This window comes from Procambarus clarkii, chromosome 49, assembly GCF_040958095.1.
Source record: "Procambarus clarkii isolate CNS0578487 chromosome 49, FALCON_Pclarkii_2.0, whole genome shotgun sequence".
Classification (NCBI taxonomy): Eukaryota; Metazoa; Arthropoda; class Malacostraca; order Decapoda; family Cambaridae; genus Procambarus; species Procambarus clarkii.
Window position 1 is genome coordinate 12,472,706 of NC_091198.1, and position 20,702 is coordinate 12,493,407.

At 47.0% G+C, this 20,702-nt stretch overlaps 1 protein-coding gene across 1 annotated transcript; it reads left to right on the forward strand.

Annotated features, from left to right (window-relative positions):
- Positions 1 to 7,817: 7,817 nt before the first annotated feature.
- LOC123763335 (uncharacterized) lies at positions 7,818 to 8,918 on the forward strand. The gene has a single exon (XM_045750488.2). The coding sequence runs from the start codon at positions 7,818 to 7,820 to the stop codon at positions 8,916 to 8,918; it is 1,101 nt and encodes a 366-aa protein (XP_045606444.2).
- The last annotated feature ends 11,784 nt before the right edge of the window (positions 8,919 to 20,702 follow it).

Here is a 20,702-nt window from a genome sequence, read left to right on the forward strand (position 1 = left end):
GACAAGGTAAAGGAGGAACAGAACACAACATAGGTACGAAACAAACATTCATTCACGAATGTGCCCCCACACCCACCATGGAGCCACAATTAGAGGCAGGACACCCAACAAGAAGCTATCGCCGATCATGCCAGGGCCTCCTAGGGGTGCATCGCGAGTATACGCCCTACAAAGGTCACCTTAAACTGTCAGTCCGTCGAGATCGGGTTCAGAAACAAAAGGGGGATTGACAATTAAAGGTTCCCCTCGCTCTCGACGTTGGGTACTACAGTTCTACGGGTGCAAGAGTATGCCTCCTCAAGCACCCGGGCGTCAAAATAGAAGAAGTCCAAAGGAATAACCAAAACAAGCAAAAGGTCGGCAGGAAATGACAAGCAGAAAGGAGAAGAGGAGGAGGAGAAAAACGAAACAGAAGGAAAAGGAAAAGTTGTTCAGCAAAATTTGAGAGGACAGCAGCAGGAGCACAAGGCTACAAAAGGACAGAGGACTGTCCCAAGGAGCTGTCACTCCGGCAGCTGTCCACTAAGCCGACCTCACAGCATCAACGAGCTGAACGGGGAGGGGGTTACTCACGGAAATTAATCTGTGAATATTTATATTGTGTTACGGCCACATTGGACCAGTAACCGGGTTCTTGCTGTTATCACCTCTTCTATATCCAATCCCAAGTTGGTGGTAAGCTTTCAAGAACTGGCTGTGTCAAGTAGTACTGCAATGAATAAAAAAGGGGGGAATAAGCAATACACAATTACTTTCACCAATATATTAACACCTTTACCACTATTATATTATATTATATTATATATATATTATATATATGTGAACAAGCCTGAATGGTCCCCCAGGACTATATGCGACTGAAAGAGTCACTTCTGGGGTGTGAGTTTTCAGTCATATATATATATATATATATATATATATATATATATATATATATATATATATATATATATATATATATATATATATATATATATCACACATACACATACATACATACATACATATATATAAATAAAAATGGAAATGTTCGTTTGTTCAAAATCGCTAATCTCCGAAAGTTCTTCACCGATTGCTTTGAAATTTTCACACAATGTTCCATTCGCATCCGAGCGGTTTTTTTTTTTATACATACTATATAGATGTCACGTCTGTGACGGGAAAAATCATTTTTTTTAACTGTTTTTCATACGAGGGAAATATTCGAAACCACTTTACCGATTTCTTTTAAATTTTGACATAACGTTGTCTATACAAGCATAGACACAGAGTTCTCCCATATTAACAGGGACTTGATGAAAAATGTAAGTGACCCCCTCACTTGCTCTAGTTGCCCTTGGGAGGTGGTAATCTTTGGGGTGTTTAAATACCCCGAAATTACCATCTCTTAAGGGTCCGAGCGTGGTGCAGTGGGTTAAAGGCGTACCTGTTATGCCAGTTGCTGGAAGGCTTCTGTGCTGGCTAGGGTTCGAGTCTCCTGGTGGGAAAGTGTTCTAAAGTTGTGTGTATGTATATATATATATATATATATATATATATATATATATATATATATACACAAAATTAAAGTAATATTACACCTATTTACAATAGAGTCTCTTTCACGCAGGACACAATTCAACGTCAGTGATAGTCAATCCCAGTGAATCCACTTTCCAGGTACACGTCATCCACTCCTAATGGCAAACACCGGCGAGTTCACCTTCCTTAATATGGGCCAGTCCACACACACTGTATTGTAACGATGTGTCAATACTCCACCTCCGCTCTCCAGGTACACACTGGAAGAGGGTTTAAGCTACACACTGACAGGGGTCTCAAACAATCACATGCAGGGGTAGCTAACACCCTGGCAGAAGTCTCTAATCACTCACTAGCAGCACTTCTCAACAGACTCACCACTGTCTTACTGGCCAATGCCGGGTACATCGGTCCATACAACACTGCATACATCAGCAGCTAACACGCTGCTCTAACCGACAGCGGCCACTTAGTCTTCTCACAGGACCAAGTCAAGAGTTCTTGGAGTGTCCAAGGTAAACTGCCTTCCTCAGTGCAACCGCCTCCTTACATCACCTCTGTGAACATAAAACGTCATTAATTAGATGGACAATACACTGGGTGACCTTGGGATAACACCCTTCCACCGAGGAATTGAAATTGTAACTTGTAGCCACAACCTAGATGGCGTTGAACTTGATATGCCACCCATCATCATGGCTTCCACTATCTTTTCTTTCCTACTGACCCCTCGTATATCTGCCTCTGTTCCTATTAGCAGCTTGACTGTCAGGCTTTCCTTCTGTCATCATCATCGACCACCTCTTCTAACTGAGGAAGGAAACCTAAGCCTTTTCACTGGTACCACGCCACCACCAACAGATGGCGTTGTCTGCGTAGCATCCAATACTGGTGACCTGGAGTGTAGACCCATAGACGGCGCTGAAATCGCCACTCCATACTCCGACGATGGTGTCGATACCGTAACATATTGTTAGTATTATTTATAATAAATTTAGATTATTTAGTAGTAGTTGTAGGCATCCTGTAATCTCAGGAGACTATGGAGTTACGCTCTGGTTGCCGAGGCAGGAGGGTCCTCTCTAGCCACATAGCCTGGGTAGATAATATGGAGAAGCTGTTACCCATGCAGCAGGTCCCCCTCCTCTCCATGATGCTGAAATTTTCCAATGGAAAGGCAAACGACAATATGCTTGGCTCTAGTGCTGTCGCAGGAGCTGCCTTAACAAGGTAGCACAGCTTAGCTGTATTAGTAGTAGTAGTCCTAGTTGGTGCCAAGTCGGACTCGTTTCAGTCACACGGTCATAGTCATAGTGTACAGGACCGGACAGTCACACAGTCATGGTGTCGTGGGTGTACAGGACCGGACTGGAATCGTTTACGTGGATAGTCTCTATGACACTCCACAATAGTGACCTGCACTCGTCTCATTCACCCGCCAACGAATTACACTGTAACATCTACCATGATAAAAGTAAATTATATGTGTATGTAGTTTATGTAACATTTGTGCAAAATGTGATATTAAATGTGCTCAGCCTTGGGTGTTGTTGGGCTTATGTCATAACCTCTTCAGTACATAAATAATGAAAGAGCTCGAACATTAAAGAGTGAACGGATAATTATGATTTCCCAGAAACTGGTAGTGTTAATCCTGGCAGTTCAACTCCACAAAGGGCAACTTTTAATTTCACAATGCTCGGGAGGATGAACCAACACGTCAACACAGCTTGTATTCAATATTTAATAATGACTCCCTCCGTCCTTCCCGTCCAGAGACGCTTCTCTTCAATGGCTCTATTATGTCAACAATTGGAAGGAGGAATTTATTATATATAATTGATAATTAAGTTCAGTCTTAGGAAACACTTTTATGTTCATTATAGTCCACAAACTGTTGTTTTAAAGATTATTAATATTTTTCGTGGGTGAATTTAATTTTAGTGACGTGGCAATGTAACACTCATTTTCTAATAGAGACGCCAAATACGAAATTTTCTTAGCAGCGGTCAACTAAGGATATAAATTATATTTATTATTTATGTAACATAAACCAGTAATTCTTTTCTTGCATATTTTGTTAATAGTTAATAAATGATGTCGGAAATTTCCGGCAGTATAGGAATAGTGAGGTGTGAAACATAAAGTACTGAACATACCGTGTGTACTCAACCCTCGACCAGACTTTCCCAAATTCCCCGAGTATTACTTATATTACCGAGTATTAGTGTGATGCTACGTCACCCTACATGAACACAAGTGTTAGTGTGAGAACTGTTTACTGTATTTTATAGTCCGACTCATATTAGTGTTTGACCATATCGATCTCGCTAGAACTACCTATATTGTATCATATCTTCATAGTTTATGCAGAGTGACTTAGTTTTGCAGCGTGAGTTAGTTTTTGCAGAGTGACTTAGTTGTTCTGCAGACAGATTGTTACGGCCCTCTCGGGACGCAACGGGGTTCTCACTCTGATGTTGTTAGAGGAAGATATATGTATCCGTTCCCAAGCCAGTAGTGGCTATCAAGGGATGAGATCCGTGACGCAAGTAACTTAAAGGGAGTAGGGAAAGAAAGCTAAGAACTTAATATAATATAATGTTCACCATCACCATTTAAATATATAAAATAATAGAGTACACAAGGGGGAGGGGTATTAACACTTTACAAAGGGGATCATGCACAAACTAGTCTTCTGCTGAAGACTCTTGATTAAGAAGCTAGGTGCTGAGTCCGCGGTGCTTTCTTCGTGGCCTCAAGACGTGTCCTCTGAGAACGCCGAGCCTACCCTGGCCACAGGTCAGCCACAACACAGGTCCACTGGGGGCACCGTCGTGGAGGCCGTCAACCACACGTCCAGCAGGTCTGCTGGCAGGTACTGAGCCACCAAGGCTGGTACGGCCACTCCACGAACGATAAAAGGGGTACGCCCTAGACAGGAGTCTCGTGTGATATTGTTACGAACCCGGATCCAGCGTCCGTGCCTGGAGCAGTGACAAACACGCCATCTGTGGGTCAGCTCCCGAAACCCCCGCCAAACGAACGACGACACCTAGTGAGGACAGCGTGTACTGGCCTCGAGGACCAGTTTCCAGTCTGGTTCAGCGCTCAACACCGCCGCTCCTGACCTCTGGTGAGGTGGTGCTCCGACGACAGCGCCATCTATGGAGTGGATATGTCGGGCGTTTGTATCTGAGCCTGTGAGTGTGGTGTATTAGTGTCCCGGTTATTAATGACGTGTCTGCTTACAGAGCCGACCTGGGACCACTGTGTTGAAGGTGGAGTCAGTCTACCCGAGGCAGCCAGTCTCCATACTGTGAAGTTTGCTGCAGCTGTTGTGACGTCGTCCCCCCGGAAGAACACTGTGGTGTGTTAAGCCTGCCAATGGAGTGGCAGTGAAAGGATTTACCCGGGACCGACGGTTGGAGACGATAATCCACTGGGGTATTGAGGACAGGAGGGTGATTGGTGATATCTGTTACGGCCCTCTCAGGACGCAACGGGGTTCTCACTCTGATGTTGTTAGAGGAAGATATATGTATCCGTTCCCAAGCCAGTAGTGGCTATCAAGGGATGAGATCCGTGACGCAAGTAACTTAAAGGGAGTAGGGAAAGAAAGCTAAGAACTTAATATAATATAATGTTCACCATCACCATTTAAATATATAAAATAATAGAGTACACAAGGGGGAGGGGTATTAACACTTTACAAAGGGGATCATGCACAAACTAGTCTTCTGCTGAAGACTCTTGATTAAGAAGCTAGGTGCTGAGTCCGCGGTGCTTTCTTCGTGGCCTCAAGACGTGTCCTCTGAGAACGCCGAGCCTACCCTGGCCACAGGTCAGCCACAACACAGGTCCACTGGGGGCACCGTCGTGGAGGCCGTCAACCACACGTCCAGCAGGTCTGCTGGCAGGTACTGAGCCACCAAGGCTGGTACGGCCACTCCACGAACGATAAAAGGGGTACGCCCTAGACAGGAGTCTCGTGTGATATCACCAATCACCCTCCTGTCCTCAATACCCCAGTGGATTATCGTCTCCAACCGTCGGTCCCGGGTAAATCCTTTCACTGCCACTCCATTGGCAGGCTTAACACACCACAGTGTTCTTCCGGGGGGACGACGTCACAACAGCTGCAGCAAACTTCACAGTATGGAGACTGGCTGCCTCGGGTAGACTGACTCCACCTTCAACACAGTGGTCCCAGGTCGGCTCTGTAAGCAGACACGTCATTAATAACCGGGACACTAATACACCACACTCACAGGCTCAGATACAAACGCCCGACATATCCACTCCATAGATGGCGCTGTCGTCGGAGCACCACCTCACCAGAGGTCAGGAGCGGCGGTGTTGAGCGCTGAACCAGACTGGAAACTGGTCCTCGAGGCCAGTACACGCTGTCCTCACTAGGTGTCGTCGTTCGTTTGGTGGGGGTTTCGGGAGCTGACCCACAGATGGCGTGTTTGTCACTGCTCCAGGCACGGACGCTGGATCCGGGTTCGTAACACAGATATACTTTTTTGCAGAGACTGTACACCAAGTCACTTTGCAAAAATTAAATTAGGGCAAAAGCTAAGTCAGTGCAAAAACTAAGTCATTCTACATAAACTAAGTCGTTCTGCAAAAACTACGACACTCTGAAAAAAAAGCAAATCAATCTTGAAAAAACTAACTCTGCAAAAACTAAGACACTCTTCAAAAAACTAAGACACTGCAAAAAAACTAAGTTGCCCTGCAAAGAACTAAGTCACTCTGCAAAACTAAGTCGGTCTACAAAAACTAATACACAATCTATCAAAAAGAAGGCCTGGTTGATAACCGGGCCGCGAGGATGCTAAAATCCCGAAATCATCTCAAGATAACCTCTGCAAAAATCTATGGCACTCTGCAAAAACAAGTCACTCTGCAAAAATTAAGTCACTCTGCAAACACTAATTCACTCTGCAAAAACAAAGTCAGTCTGCAAAAAAATAGACTGCAAAAAACTAAGTCTCTCTGTAAAAAAACTAAATTACTCTGTAAGAAATAATAACTCACTCTGCAAAAACCATGTCAGTGCAAAAACGAAGTAACTGCAAAATTTAAATCACTGCAAAAAACTAAGACAATGCAAAAAACTATTCATCACACTGCAAATGATGAATAAAGATATAATACAAAGCAATCCCTCTACTGTCGTAGCTCAGTTGATTAAGGCAGCGTCTGGGATACTCTCGGACGTAGGTTCGAATCCTCGTCACTGCCCTTGTGGATTTGTCCATATGATGCATTACACTATTGTGATTTCTGTGTGTAATCCTTCTACCAGTTTCTTGGTTGGCTTTTACATAAGAAGTTATTATATGAATGAAAGATGAAATAAGATAATAAAGAGAAAAAACGAGAAATGAATGACAGGAATTTGAATGGAATGTATTGTTAGGCCTAAGGGGCAGGGTTGAAGCTTAACCACACAAATCCACTTTCGGTAGTGACCAGCATTGGTGGGGGTGGTGTTCACTCACACCAGGGACTGGGCCTCTGTGGTCATTGATCCCTGATCGTGAAACCTATAGTTCTGTGACTAGAGGCAAAAACAACATCTATCTGGACTGGAACATCAAAAAAACATCTACTGGAATGAATAGGAGTTTACTACATACAAAATACGACCGTTTAAACTAGTAACCTTGGGTCCAAGAGCTAGTCTATTAAAATAAATTAGTTATCCCGTAACATAATGTCTCCTCGCATCGAGAGCGGGGTACCCAGACAACCACACCCGGGTGACGCACGCGCGCGCGTGAGTGCCTTCACGACTAGCAGCGCGAATAATCACTCATCCGTCAATCATCCATCTCACCCGTTGGAGTGGTCGCTCTACGTCACCTTTTTCACTACTTTTGAGGACCTCCGAGAGTAGTGAGGTGTGAATGTGGATCTCCATGAAGAGTGAATGAGGGGCCTCCAAGAGTAGTGAGGTGTGGATGAAGACCCCAAGAGTAGTGAGAACTGGATGAGGACCTCCAAGAGAGAGCCTGGAGGCTGGGTGGACAGCGCTTCGGATTCGTAGTCCTGAGGTTCCGGGTTCGATCCCCGCTGGAGGCGGAGACAAATGGGTAAAATGTTTCTTGCACCCTGATGCCCCTGTTACGTAGCAGTAAATAGGTACCTGGGAGTTAGTGAGCTGCTACAGGCTACTTCCTGGGGGTGTGTAACAAAAAGGAGCCCTGGACGAGGACCGGGCCGCGGGGACGCTAAGCCCTGAATCATCTCAAGATAACCTCAAGAAGAGTAGTGAGGAGTGGATGAGGACCTCCAAGAGCAGTGAGGAGTGGATGAGGACCTCCAAGAGCAGTGAGGAGTGGATGAGGACTTCCAAGAGCAGTGAGGAGTGGATGAGGACCTCCAAGAGCAGTGAGGAGTGGATGAGGACCTCCAAGAGCAGTGAGGAGTGGATGAGGACCTCAAAGAGCAGTGAGGAGTGGATGAGGACGAGTAGTCAGGAGTGGATGAGGACCTCCAAGAGTAGTGAGGAGTGGATGAGGACGAGTAGTCAGGAGTGGATGAGGACCTCCAAGAGCAGTGAGGAGTGGATGAGGACCTCCAAGAGCAGTGAGGAGTGGATGAGGACCTCCAAGAGTAGTGAGGAGTGGATGAGGACCTCCAAGAGTAGTCAGGAGTGGATGAGGACCTCCAAGAGCAGTGAGGAGTGGATGAGGACGAGTAGTCAGGAGTGGATGAGGACCTCCAAGAGTAGTGAGGAGTGGATGAGGACGAGTAGTCAGGAGTGGATGAGGACCTCCAAGAGCAGTGAGGAGTGGATGAGGAACTCCAAGCGTAGTGAGGAGTGGATGAGAACCTTCAAGAATAGTGAGGAGTGGATGAGGAACTCCAAGAGTAATGAAGAGTGGATGAGGACCTCCAAGAGCAGTGAAGAGTGGATGAGGACCTCCAAGAGTAATGAAGAGTGGATGAGGACCTCCAAGAGCAGTGAAGAGTGGATGAGGACCTCCAAGAGCAGTGAAGAGTGGATGAGGACCTCCAAGAGCAGTGAAGAGTGGATGAGGACCTCCAAGAGTAGTGAAGAGTGGATGAGGACCTCCAAGAGCAGTGAAGAGTGGATGAGGACCTCCAAGAGCAGTGAAGAGTGGATGAGGACCTCCAAGAGTAGTGAAGAGTGGATGAGGACCTCCAAGAGTAGTGAAGAGTGGATGAGGACCTCCAAGAGTAGTGAGGAGTGGATGAAGACCTCCAAGAGTAGTGAGGAGTGGATGAGGACCTCCAAGAGTAGTGAAGAGTGGATGAGGACCTCCAAGAGTAGTGAGGAGTGGATGAGGACTTCCAAGAGTAGTGAAGAGTGGATGAGGACCTCCAAGAGTAGTGAGGAGTGGATGAGGACCTTCTAGAGCACTGAGGAGTGGATGAGAACCTCCAAGAGCAGTGAGGAGTGGATGAGAACCTCCAAGAGCAGTGAGGTGTGGATGAGGATCTCCTAGAGTAGTGAGGTGTGGATGAGGATCTATATGAAAATACTAAGTCCAAAACCTTGCAATTCAGACGACCAATTTCATACAAAAAAATATGAAAAGGTTTTTTGATAAATTGGAGAAAATCTCAGAGCTCTGAGAATGACTTTGTGGTTAAAAATATGAGTGGGGAAGTTCTTGAAGTTACTGATAATAAACTTCTTTCCTCACGAGAGACCTCAACTTGGAGTCGTAATTGTGAGTTGTGAGAGGACCACGAGGAAGACTTTGCCAGTTATAAAGCTTGATTATTGCAGTAAATGTTGGTGTATCACTCAAGGACCGCCACTCTCAGTGTTGCACTCTCAGTGTTGCACTCTCAGTGTTGCACTCTCAGTGTTGCACTCTCAGTGTTGCACTCTCAGTGTTGCACTCTCAGTGTTGCACTCTCAGTATGGGACGGTACTGTCAGTATGTGACGGTACAGTCAGTATGGAACGGTACTGTGAGCATGGGACGGTACTGTCAGTATGAGACGGTACTGTGAGCATGGAACGGTACTGTCAGTATGTGACGGTACTGTCAGAATGTGACGGTACTGTCAGTATGTGACGGTACTGTCAGCATGGAACGGTACTGTCAGTATGTGATGGTACTGTCAGTATGTGACGGTACTGTCAGCATGTGACGGTACTGTCAGTATGTGACGGTACTGTCAGTATGTGACGGTACTGTCAGTATGTGACGGTACTGTCAGTATGGGACGGTACTGTCAGTATGTGACGGTACTGTCAGTATGGGATGGTACTGTCAGCATGGGACGGTACTGTCAGTATGAGACAGTACTGTCAGTACGGGACGGTACTGTCAGTATGAGACAGTACTGTCAGTACGGGACGGTACTGTCAGTATGAGACAGTACTGTCAGTACGGGACGGTACTGTCAGTATGGGACGGTACTGTCAGTACGGGACGGTACTGTCAGTATGGGACGGTACTGTCAGCATGGGACGGTACTGTCAGCATGGGACGGTACTGTCAGTATGTGACGGTACTGTCAGTATGTGACGGTACTGTCAGTATGTGACGGTACTGTCAATATGTGACGGTACTGTCAGTATGTGACGGTACTGTCAGTATGTGACGGTACTGTGAGCATGGGACGGTACTGTCAGCATGAGACGGTACTGTGAGCATGGAACGGTACTGTCAGTATGGGACGGTACTGTGAGCATGGAACGGTACTGTCAGCATGGAACGGTACTGTCATTATGGGACGGTACTGTGAGCATGGGACGGTACTGTCAGCATGAGACGTTACTGTGAGCATGGAACGGTGCTGTCAGTATGGGACGGTACTGTCAGTATGGGACGGTACTGTCAGTATGGGACGGTACTGTGAGCATGGGACGGTACTGTCAGTATGGGACGGTACTGTCAGCATGGAACGGTACTGTCAGCATGGGACGGTACTGTCAGCATGGGACGGTACTGTCAGTATGTGACGGTACTGTCAGTATGTGACGGTACTGTCAGTATGTGACGGTACTGTCAGTATGTGACGGTACTGTCAGTATGTGACGGTACTGTCAGTATGTGACGGTACTGTCAGTATGTGACGGTACTGTGAGCATGGGACGGTACTGTGAGCATGAGACGGTACTGTGAGCATGGAACGGTACTGTCAGTATGGGACGGTACTGTCAGCATGGAACGGTACTGTCAGCATGGAACGGTACTGTCAGTATGGGACGGTACTGTGAGCATGGGACGGTACTGTCAGCATGAGACGGTACTGTGAGCATGGAACGGTACTGTCAGTATGGGACGGTACTGTCAGTATGGGACGGTACTGTCAGTATGGGACGGTACTGTGAGCATGGGACGGTACTGTCAGTATGGGACGGTACTGTCAGCCTGTGACGGTACTGTCAGTATGTGACGGTACTGTCAGTATGTGACGGTATTGTCAGCATGGGACGGTACTGTCAGTATGAGACGGTACTGTCAGCATGGGACGGTACTGTCAGTATGGGACGGTACTGTCAGTATGTGATGGTACTGTCAGCATGGGACGGTACTGTCAGTATGGGACGGTACTGTCAGTATGTGATGGTACTGTCAGCATGTGACGGTACTGTCAGTATGTGATGGTACTGTCAGCATGGGACGGCACTGTCAGTATGGGACGGTACTGTCAGTATGGGACGGTACTGTCAGCATGGGACGGTACTGTCAGAATGGGACGGTACTGTCAGCATGGGACGGTACTGTCAGTATGGGACGGTACTGTCAGTATGTGACGGTACTGTCAGTATGGGACGGTACTGTCAGTATGTGACGGTACTGTCAGTATGGGATGGTACTGTCAGCATGGGACGGTACTGTCAGTATGAGACAGTACTGTCAGTACGGGACGGTACTGTCAGTATGAGACAGTACTGTCAGTACGGGACGGTACTGTCAGTATGGGACGGTACTGTCAGTACGGGACGGTACTGTCAGTATGGGACGGTACTGTCAGCATGGGACGGTACTGTCAGCATGGGACGGTACTGTCAGTATGTGACGGTACTGTCAGTATGTGACGGTACTGTCAGTATGTGACGGTACTGTCAGTATGTGACGGTACTGTCAGTATGTGACGGTACTGTCAGTATGTGACGGTACTGTCAGTATGTGACGGTACTGTGAGCATGGGACGGTACTGTCAGCATGAGACGGTACTGTGAGCATGGAACGGTACTGTCAGTATGGGACGGTACTGTGAGCATGGAACGGTACTGTCAGCATGGAACGGTACTGTCATTATGGGACGGTACTGTGAGCATGGGACGGTACTGTCAGCATGAGACGGTACTGTGAGCATGGAACGGTGCTGTCAGTATGGGACGGTACTGTCAGTATGGGACGGTACTGTCAGTATGGGACGGTACTGTGAGCATGGGACGGTACTGTCAGTATGAGACGGTACTGTCAGCATGGAACGGTACTGTCAGCATGGGACGGTACTGTCAGCATGGGACGGTACTGTCAGTATGTGACGGTACTGTCAGTATGTGACGGTACTGTCAGTATGTGACGGTACTGTCAGTATGTGACGGTACTGTCAGTATGTGACGGTACTGTCAGTATGTGACGGTACTGTCAGTATGTGACGGTACTGTCAGTATGTGACGGTACTGTGAGCATGGGACGGTACTGTGAGCATGAGACGGTACTGTGAGCATGGAACGGTACTGTCAGTATGGGACGGTACTGTCAGCATGGAACGGTACTGTCAGCATGGAACGGTACTGTCAGTATGGGACGGTACTGTGAGCATGGGACGGTACTGTCAGCATGAGACGGTACTGTGAGCATGGAACGGTACTGTCAGTATGGGACGGTACTGTCAGTATGGGACGGTACTGTCAGTATGGGACGGTACTGTGAGCATGGGACGGTACTGTCAGTATGGGACGGTACTGTCAGCCTGTGACGGTACTGTCAGTATGTGACGGTACTGTCAGTATGTGACGGTATTGTCAGCATGGGACGGTACTGTCAGTATGAGACGGTACTGTCAGCATGGGACGGTACTGTCAGTATGGGACGGTACTGTCAGTATGTGATGGTACTGTCAGCATGGGACGGTACTGTCAGTATGGGACGGTACTGGCAGTATGTGATGGTACTGTCAGCATGTGACGGTACTGTCAGTATGTGATGGTACTGTCAGCATGGGACGGTACTGTCAGTATGGGACGGTACTGTCAGTACGGGACGGTACTGTCAGTATGAGACGGTACTGTCAGTACGGGACGGTACTGTCAGTATGGGACGGTACTGTCAGCATGGGACGGTACTGTCAGTATGGGACGGTACTGTCAGCATGGGACGGTACTGTCAGAATGGGACGGTACTGTCAGCATGGGACGGTACTGTCAGTATGGGACGGTACTGTCAGTACGGGACGGTACTGTCAGTATGAGACGGTACTGTCAGTACGGGACGGTACTGTCAGTATGTGACGGTACTGTCAGTATGGGACGGTACTGTCAGCATGGGACGGTACTGTCAGTATGGGACGGTACTGTCAGCATGGGACGGTACTGTCAGTATGGGACGGTACTGTCAGTATGGGACGGTACTGTCAGTATGTGACGGTACTGTCAGTATGGGACGGTACTGTCAGCATGGGACGGTACTGTCAGTATGGGACGGTACTGTCAGTATGGGACGGTACTGTCAGTATGGGACGGTACTGTCAGTATGGGACGGTACTGTCAGTATGTGACGGTACTGTCAGTATGTGACGGTACTGTCAGTATGGGACGGTACTGTCAGTATGGGACGGTACTGTCAGTATGTGACGGTACTGTCAGTATGTGACGGTACTGTCAGTATGGGACGGTACTGTCAGTATGGGACGGTACTGTCAGTATGGGACGGTACTGTCAGTATGTGACGGTACTGTCAGTATGGGACGGTACTGTCAGCATGGGACGGTACTGTCAGTATGGGACGGTACTGTCAGCATGGGACGGTACTGTCAGTATGGGACGGTACTGTCAGCATGGGACGGTACTGTCAGTATGGGACGGTACTGTCAGTATGGGACGGTACTGTCAGTATGGGACGGTACTGTCAGCATCGGTCGGTACTGTCAGTATGTGACGGTACTGTCAGTATGGGACGGTACTGTCAGTATGGGACGGTACTGTCAGTATGTGACGGTACTGTCAGTATGGGACGGTACTGTCAGCATGGGACGGTACTGTCAGTATGGGACGGTACTGTCAGCATGGGACGGTACTGTCAGTATGGGACGGTACTGTCAGTATGGGACGGTACTGTCAGTATGGGACGGTACTGTCAGCATGGGACGGTACTGTCAGTATGTGACGGTACTGTCAGTATGGGACGGTACTGTCAGTATGGGACGGTACTGTCAGTATGGGACGGTACTGTCAGCATCGGTCGGTACTGTCAGTATGTGACGGTACTGTCAGTATGGGACGGTACTGTCAGTATGGGACGGTACTGTCAGTATGTGACGGTACTGTCAGTATGGGACGGTACTGTCAGCATGGGACGGTACTGTCAGTATGGGACGGTACTGTCAGCATGGGACGGTACTGTCAGTATGGGACGGTACTGTCAGTATGGGACGGTACTGTCAGTATGGGACGGTACTGTCAGCATGGGACGGTACTGTCAGTATGTGACGGTACTGTCAGTATGGGACGGTACTGTCAGTATGGGACGGTACTGTCAGTATTGGACGGTACTGTCAGTATGGGACGGTACTGTCAGTATGTGACGGTACTGTCAGTATGGGACGGTACTGTCAGCATGGGACGGTACTGTTAGTATGGGACGGTACTGTCAGTATGGGACGGTACTGTCAGTATGTGACGGTACTGTCAGTATGGGACGGTACTGTCAGCATGGGACGGTACTGTCAGTATGGGACGGTACTGTCAGCATGGGACGGTACTGTCAGCATGGGACGGTACTGTCAGCATGGGACGGTACTGTCAGCACCTTGAGGTTATCTTGAGATGATTTCGGGGCATTAGTGTCCCCGCGGCCCGGTCCTCGACCAGGCCTCCGCTCCCAGGAAGCAGCCCGTGACAGCTGACTAACACCCAGGTACCTTTTTTACTGCTAGGTAACAGGAGCATAGGGTGAAAGAAATTCTGCCCACTGTTTCTCGCCTGCGCCCGGGATCGAACCCGGGACCACAGGATCACAAGTCCAGAGTGCTGTCCGCTTGGCCGACCGGCTCCCCATGGGAGCCAGCATGGGATGGTACTGTCACCATGGGACGGTACTGTCCCATGCTGGTCAACAGTATACCCAGTATAGTTGGTCAACAGTGTACCCTGTATGGCTGGTCAACAGTGTACCCAGTATGGCTGGTCAACAGTATACCCAGTATAGCTGGTCAACAGTGTACCCAGTATGGCTGGTCAACAGTGTACCCAGTATGGCTGGTCAACAGTGTACCCAGTATAGCTGGTCAACAGTGTACCCAGTATGGCTGGTCAACAGTGTACCCAGTATGGCTGGTCAACAGTGTACCCAGTATGGCTGGTCAACAGTGTACCCAGTATGGCTGGTCAACAGTGTACCCAGTATGGCTGGTCAACAGTGTACCCAGTATGGCTGGTCAACAGTGTACCCAGTATGGCTGGTCAACAGTGTACCCTGTATGGCTGGTCAACAGTGTACCCTGTATGGCTGGTCAACAGTGTACCCAGTATGGCTGGTCAACAGTGTACCCTGTATGGCTGGTCAACAGTGTACCCTGTATGGCTGGTCAACAGTGTACCCAGTATGGCTGGTCAACAGTGTACCCAGTATGGCTGGTCAACAGTGTACCCTGTATGGCTGGTCAACAGTGTACCCAGTATGGCTGGTCAACAGTGTACCCAGTATGGCTGGTCAACAGTGTACCCAGTATGGCTGGTCAACAGTGTACCCTGTATGGCTGGTCAACAGTGTACCCAGTATGGCTGGTCAACAGTGTACCCAGTATGGCTGGTCAACAGTGTACCCTGTATGGCTGGTCAACAGTGTACCCAGTATGGCTGGTCAACAGTGTACCCAGTATGGCTGGTCAACAGTGTACCCAGTATGGCTGGTCAACAGTGTACCCAGTATGGCTGGTCAACAGTGTACCCTGTATGGCTGGTCAACAGTGTACCCAGTATGGCTGGTCAACAGTGTACCCAGTATGGCTGGTCAACAGTGTACCCTGTATGGCTGGTCAACAGTGTACCCAGTATGGCTGGTCAACAGTGTACCCAGTATGGCTGGTCAACAGTGTACCCAGTATGGCTGGTCAACAGTGTACCCAGTATGGCTGGTCAACAGTGTAGCCAGTATGGCTGGTCAACAGTGTACCCAGTATGGCTGGTCAACAGTGTACCCAGTATGGCTGGTCAACAGTGTACCCAGTATGGCTGGTCAACAGTGTACCCAGTATGGCTGGTCAACAGTGTACCCAGTATGGCTGGTCAACAGTGTACCCAGTATGGCTGGTCAACAGTGTACCCAGTATGGCTGGTCAACAGTGTACTCAGTATGGCTGGTCAACAGTGTACCCAGTATGGCTGGTCAACAGTGTACCCAGTATGGCTGGTCAACAGTGTACCCAGTATGGCTGGTCAACAGTGTACCCTGTATGGCTGGTCAACAGTGTACTCAGTATGGCTGGTCAACAGTGTACCCAGTATGGCTGGTCAACAGTGTACCCAGTATAGCTGGTCAACAAGTACAGTGAACTGAAAAAAGAAGTTGTGGAAGCCGCCTCCATCCTCAACTGAAGGCCAGACTCCACGAAGAACTTATATGGCAGGAAAGCTAAATTACGCGTCAAGAGGCACGACAAGACTATTAGGCGGAGTATAGTCACTTATAGGTAAGCTCTACACTCCTCCCCTCTTATCCCTCCCCTCCACCATCACCCCTGCACAGTTCTCTCCCCCCTCCCCACCATCACCCCCTCCTCCCCTCCCATAATGGGGGGCAGAACAATGAGCTTCATCACAGTAACAGAGTGCGTCTCTCTCCGCTCCGGCCCGACAATAATGTATTCTATTCACAATTTAATTTCATCTCCAGGCCATGATCACGGTTGCAGTAAATTCTCCCGGCGTTGCCATGTGTGGAATATGGAATTAGGGAGCGCCTGGATGCCTCGCCCTTCGCCAGGCGCTCCGCTGGCAAAGTTTAATGGTATCATCACTGGAGGGTTGGTCGCCAGACTCCTTATTCATGCCTGGGCTCCAGACCCTGGGTGTAAGTTCACTGTTCGTTGATGCACTTTGCGTTGTGATGACGTCCGAAGCTTCTCCTGCTTCACCAGGCAGTGGTGATGGGACTCTAATTTCTGCTGCGTCTGGAATACCAGTTCATTGTTCAACTCCATATACATCGCTGTGATCCCCCCTCTCCCTTTGATCTGACAACATGGGGGAAATTTTTTAAAATCTTTCTACTGTATTTCCTTATCTCGTGAAATATTTCAGTTGCAACAAGTCTCATTGCGTCTCAATAGAAATTGAGACGCACATATTGGGTCCAATCTTAGGAAATTCTTCTATTAAATAAGAAAAGTCAACAGCACAGGACAAAATTGACTGTATAAATGGAATCCAAAGTTGGAATACACACAAAGCAAAATCTCAGATCCTAAGAAACCATTTTCTGATAAGAGTAATTGAAATTGACGCGAGATTTGCCCTATCAGCGGATCTCCACTGAGGACTGGTGCCAGCGAGGCCCTGCCTGAGTGGGGGGGGGGGAGAATGTACAGGAGACGAGAAATCTGAAGAGAGACAATAAAATAAAAATGTGGGAGTAGGAACAAAAGAGCATCAGTAGCATGAAGAAGAGGCGGAAGAGAAGAAAGAGCATCAGTGGGAGATGAAAGAGGATCACACAAAGAGCGGAGGAGGCTGTGAGACGCAAGTAGCATCAGAGGAGGAGGGGAAGGTGGATGAGAAGGAGGAGCAGGAACATTAGGAGACAGTGATGGCGGGAACGACCAGAAGTTGTCGTGTGCACAAAAGTTACACCAAACTTGAATAGGTTCAAGGCAGTGTCCCCGCAGCCCCCTCCCATCATCAGGAGTTCGCCATCACAGCCTAACAAGAACAGTACGGAACTGTCGAGGTCACAGCTCTCTGCCGACTGTGCCAATTGTCTCCGGCAATTACCCTTGCAACAGCCACCACACACGCTCATCTGACCAGAGACTTCTACGTGGCCAGTGTGGTGTGCCCTGGCCACTATGGTGAGCCCTGGCCACTATGGTGACCCCTGGCCACTATGGTGAGCCCTGGCCACTATGGTGAGCCCTGGCTACTGTGGTGACCCCTGGCCACTATGGTGAGTCCTGGTGTCGGAAAATCCGACACCATTTAATATATCAGACAGATAAGAGCTGTGTTACCAACAAGTTACCCATAGAAAACGTAACCTGTAGTGGAATTACCGTCTAAAGAAAACGGGATATCATCACCACATACTATTATAATTCACCAGCTATTCTGCTGGGAATTGTTCTTAAATACATTAGTCTTTGGACTTTACCATCATAAAAACATCTTATATAAATTAATTTAATTATCAATATTAAAGTAGAGTAAATGTGACCCTTCTATCACTTTCCGTCATCTGGACAAAGTAAGCCAGGCGTCAGTGGGGAAGGAGGGCAGCCATTGTTGTTTATACGAGACCAGAGGCTCACACGGGAGCAAATTCGGCTCCTGTTAATTTTACTTGGACGTAGTGTTATGGATACCAAAGTGTACCATCTGTCAACACGCTGTCAACAAATCAAGTTAAGTGTTCTTTCCGAAACCCATTATTTATCATTAGTGGCCATTAATGTCATTATATAGGGTGACCCGGTTAGATCACATGGAAGCCTCAAACTAAAGGTAATTAAGCCAGGTCTTCATGTTCCATGTACTGTTTTCTCTGATATACTTGTCATATATAGGTATCTGGCTTCACAGCTAGCGCACTTTTGACAGGTCAAGACGAGGATGCAAGATTTGTGCACCAGTTACTGGGTGATATGGAAGCTACCTCAAAGAGGATAATTTGGTGTCTACACCCTAGTTATACCTGGTGGACTAACCTGCTGTACTATAAGATAAGGAACCTCATCAATGTATGTAGCTATTACTGTAGTTTGATTGGCTGCATATATATATTAATTTAATAACCCCCCCTAATGTGTAGAGGATCGATTTGTGAGATTAAGAGATTATTGCAGAAATACAGTCCACTCATTATTATACAAATTGCTATCGAAGTATATAAATTAAATAAATATAAATCTCACAGGTCGGTTCCCACAGTATTTGGTCCTTCGAACCGGATAACGGATTATTTGATCCTTTGAACCCACATTTGGTCATCTTAGTACCGGATGAACCAGTTAACCAGTGGATTCATTAAATATACTAGTGCAGTGTTATTTAAACAAAGCCAGCAGTCAAGAAGGCAGCGTAGCCTCGAGGGAGCTCAGGAGCCTCCCTCAGCCCAGTTCAGCTTCGTCAGCGGTTTCATGCACACCCACAGATATTTGGTGGCGTGTTATTTCGTGAAATGACAGCGCTAATATAGAATCCAGCCAAATTAGTGACTGTGTCTTCGCGAGATTGTTCACGGATTTCGTGGTGTTACATTTCGCGAGAGATTATCTACGAATTTTGTGGACTTTATTTCGCGAGGTCACTAATAATATTTAATACTTCTAGATAATATTAGAAGTTTCATAGAGGCTAATTAAGAGGCTATTATCAATAATTGTGTATATTATTTCTCCAAAATAGAGAATTATTTAATATATACTGCACTAGTGTTCTCAATATAATATTTACTAATTGCCAACCCACAACAGGGTAGGATATTAACCATTGACTAGTTGAACTATTATTGCTCTTCCTAGTCCCATTATTCCCATAGTCAGTTGTACTATATTGATCAACCTAACACCATTAATGAATGGTCCAGACCCTATTTTGGGTGTAATTTTTATCAACTCGAATTGAGTTGTATATATAATAAATTACTTATGATCATTACACCTTTGAGTGATTAATTAGTGTCTCTACCATCCTAGGGTGATATAGAAGAGCTAACCTAAAGGTACTTCCAGTGACACTGGTTTATCACTCAAATCATTAGTGTGGATGATTGTATATATATAATGTGTATTAATTTTAAGTGCTAACCTCTAGTAGAGGTAGGATTATTGCCTAGTGAGTTCAGAATTTACCCTAGGCTACCATTAGAGCTTGTTCAGTATTATGAGCAGCCCAAGTACAAGCCCCACAAGGCTTCTCCAACTAGCCAGTATGGATAATGCAGGGAGAATGAAAAGAACCCTTGCAGGTCTTAAAGGCCACTTAACAAGACAGATCAAGAAATGTGAAGATTTGTCACAACAATCAACAGTTGATTATGCTGACCTGGAAAGCTATTATCAAGCAGCTGCAGGTAAATTTGAGCAAATCAAATGTCAAATAGCAACATATGTGGCTGAACTTGCCAACACCAATTTATCAGAAACAGAAATAGACGACATTATGGTTGATCTTGCGAATTATGAAGATCACACTCAGGCCACGTTACAGCCTTATGTCAAATTAATTGCCCAGAACAAGGCAACAGCAACAACAACAACAGTTGCATCTAATACGAGTCAAGCAGAAGCTCGACTCCCTCCAATTAATTTACCCACTTTCTCAGGAAAAGATGAGGAAGATTGGGACGAATTTTGGAACAAATTCGTTGACCTTGTAGACTCAAAACAATCTTTACCAAAGAGTAGTAAATTCTCTTATTTGCAAGGCCAATTATCAGGTGAGGCTAAAACAGTAGTATCCCATCTGAGATTAACTAATGACGGCTATGATCTGGCAGTAAAACTCCTCAAGGATAATTATGCTGATCCAGAAGTAAGAACATCACATTTAGTTCATGAGCTGTTGCATTTACCCCCACCGGAGGCTTCAGCTGATTCACTCCAAGTCTTCAAGCTGGAGGTAGAATCATTGATCAATGCCCTCAGCCTGACAGCAGATACAAACGGGGCTGAGTGGGTCTTGAAAATAATTGTCCAGGAGAAAATACCTAGGGACATATTGAGACAAATGAGTGCTCATTACAATAAAAGTATCTTATCCATGAATGAAATATCTGAAGGTTTAAAGT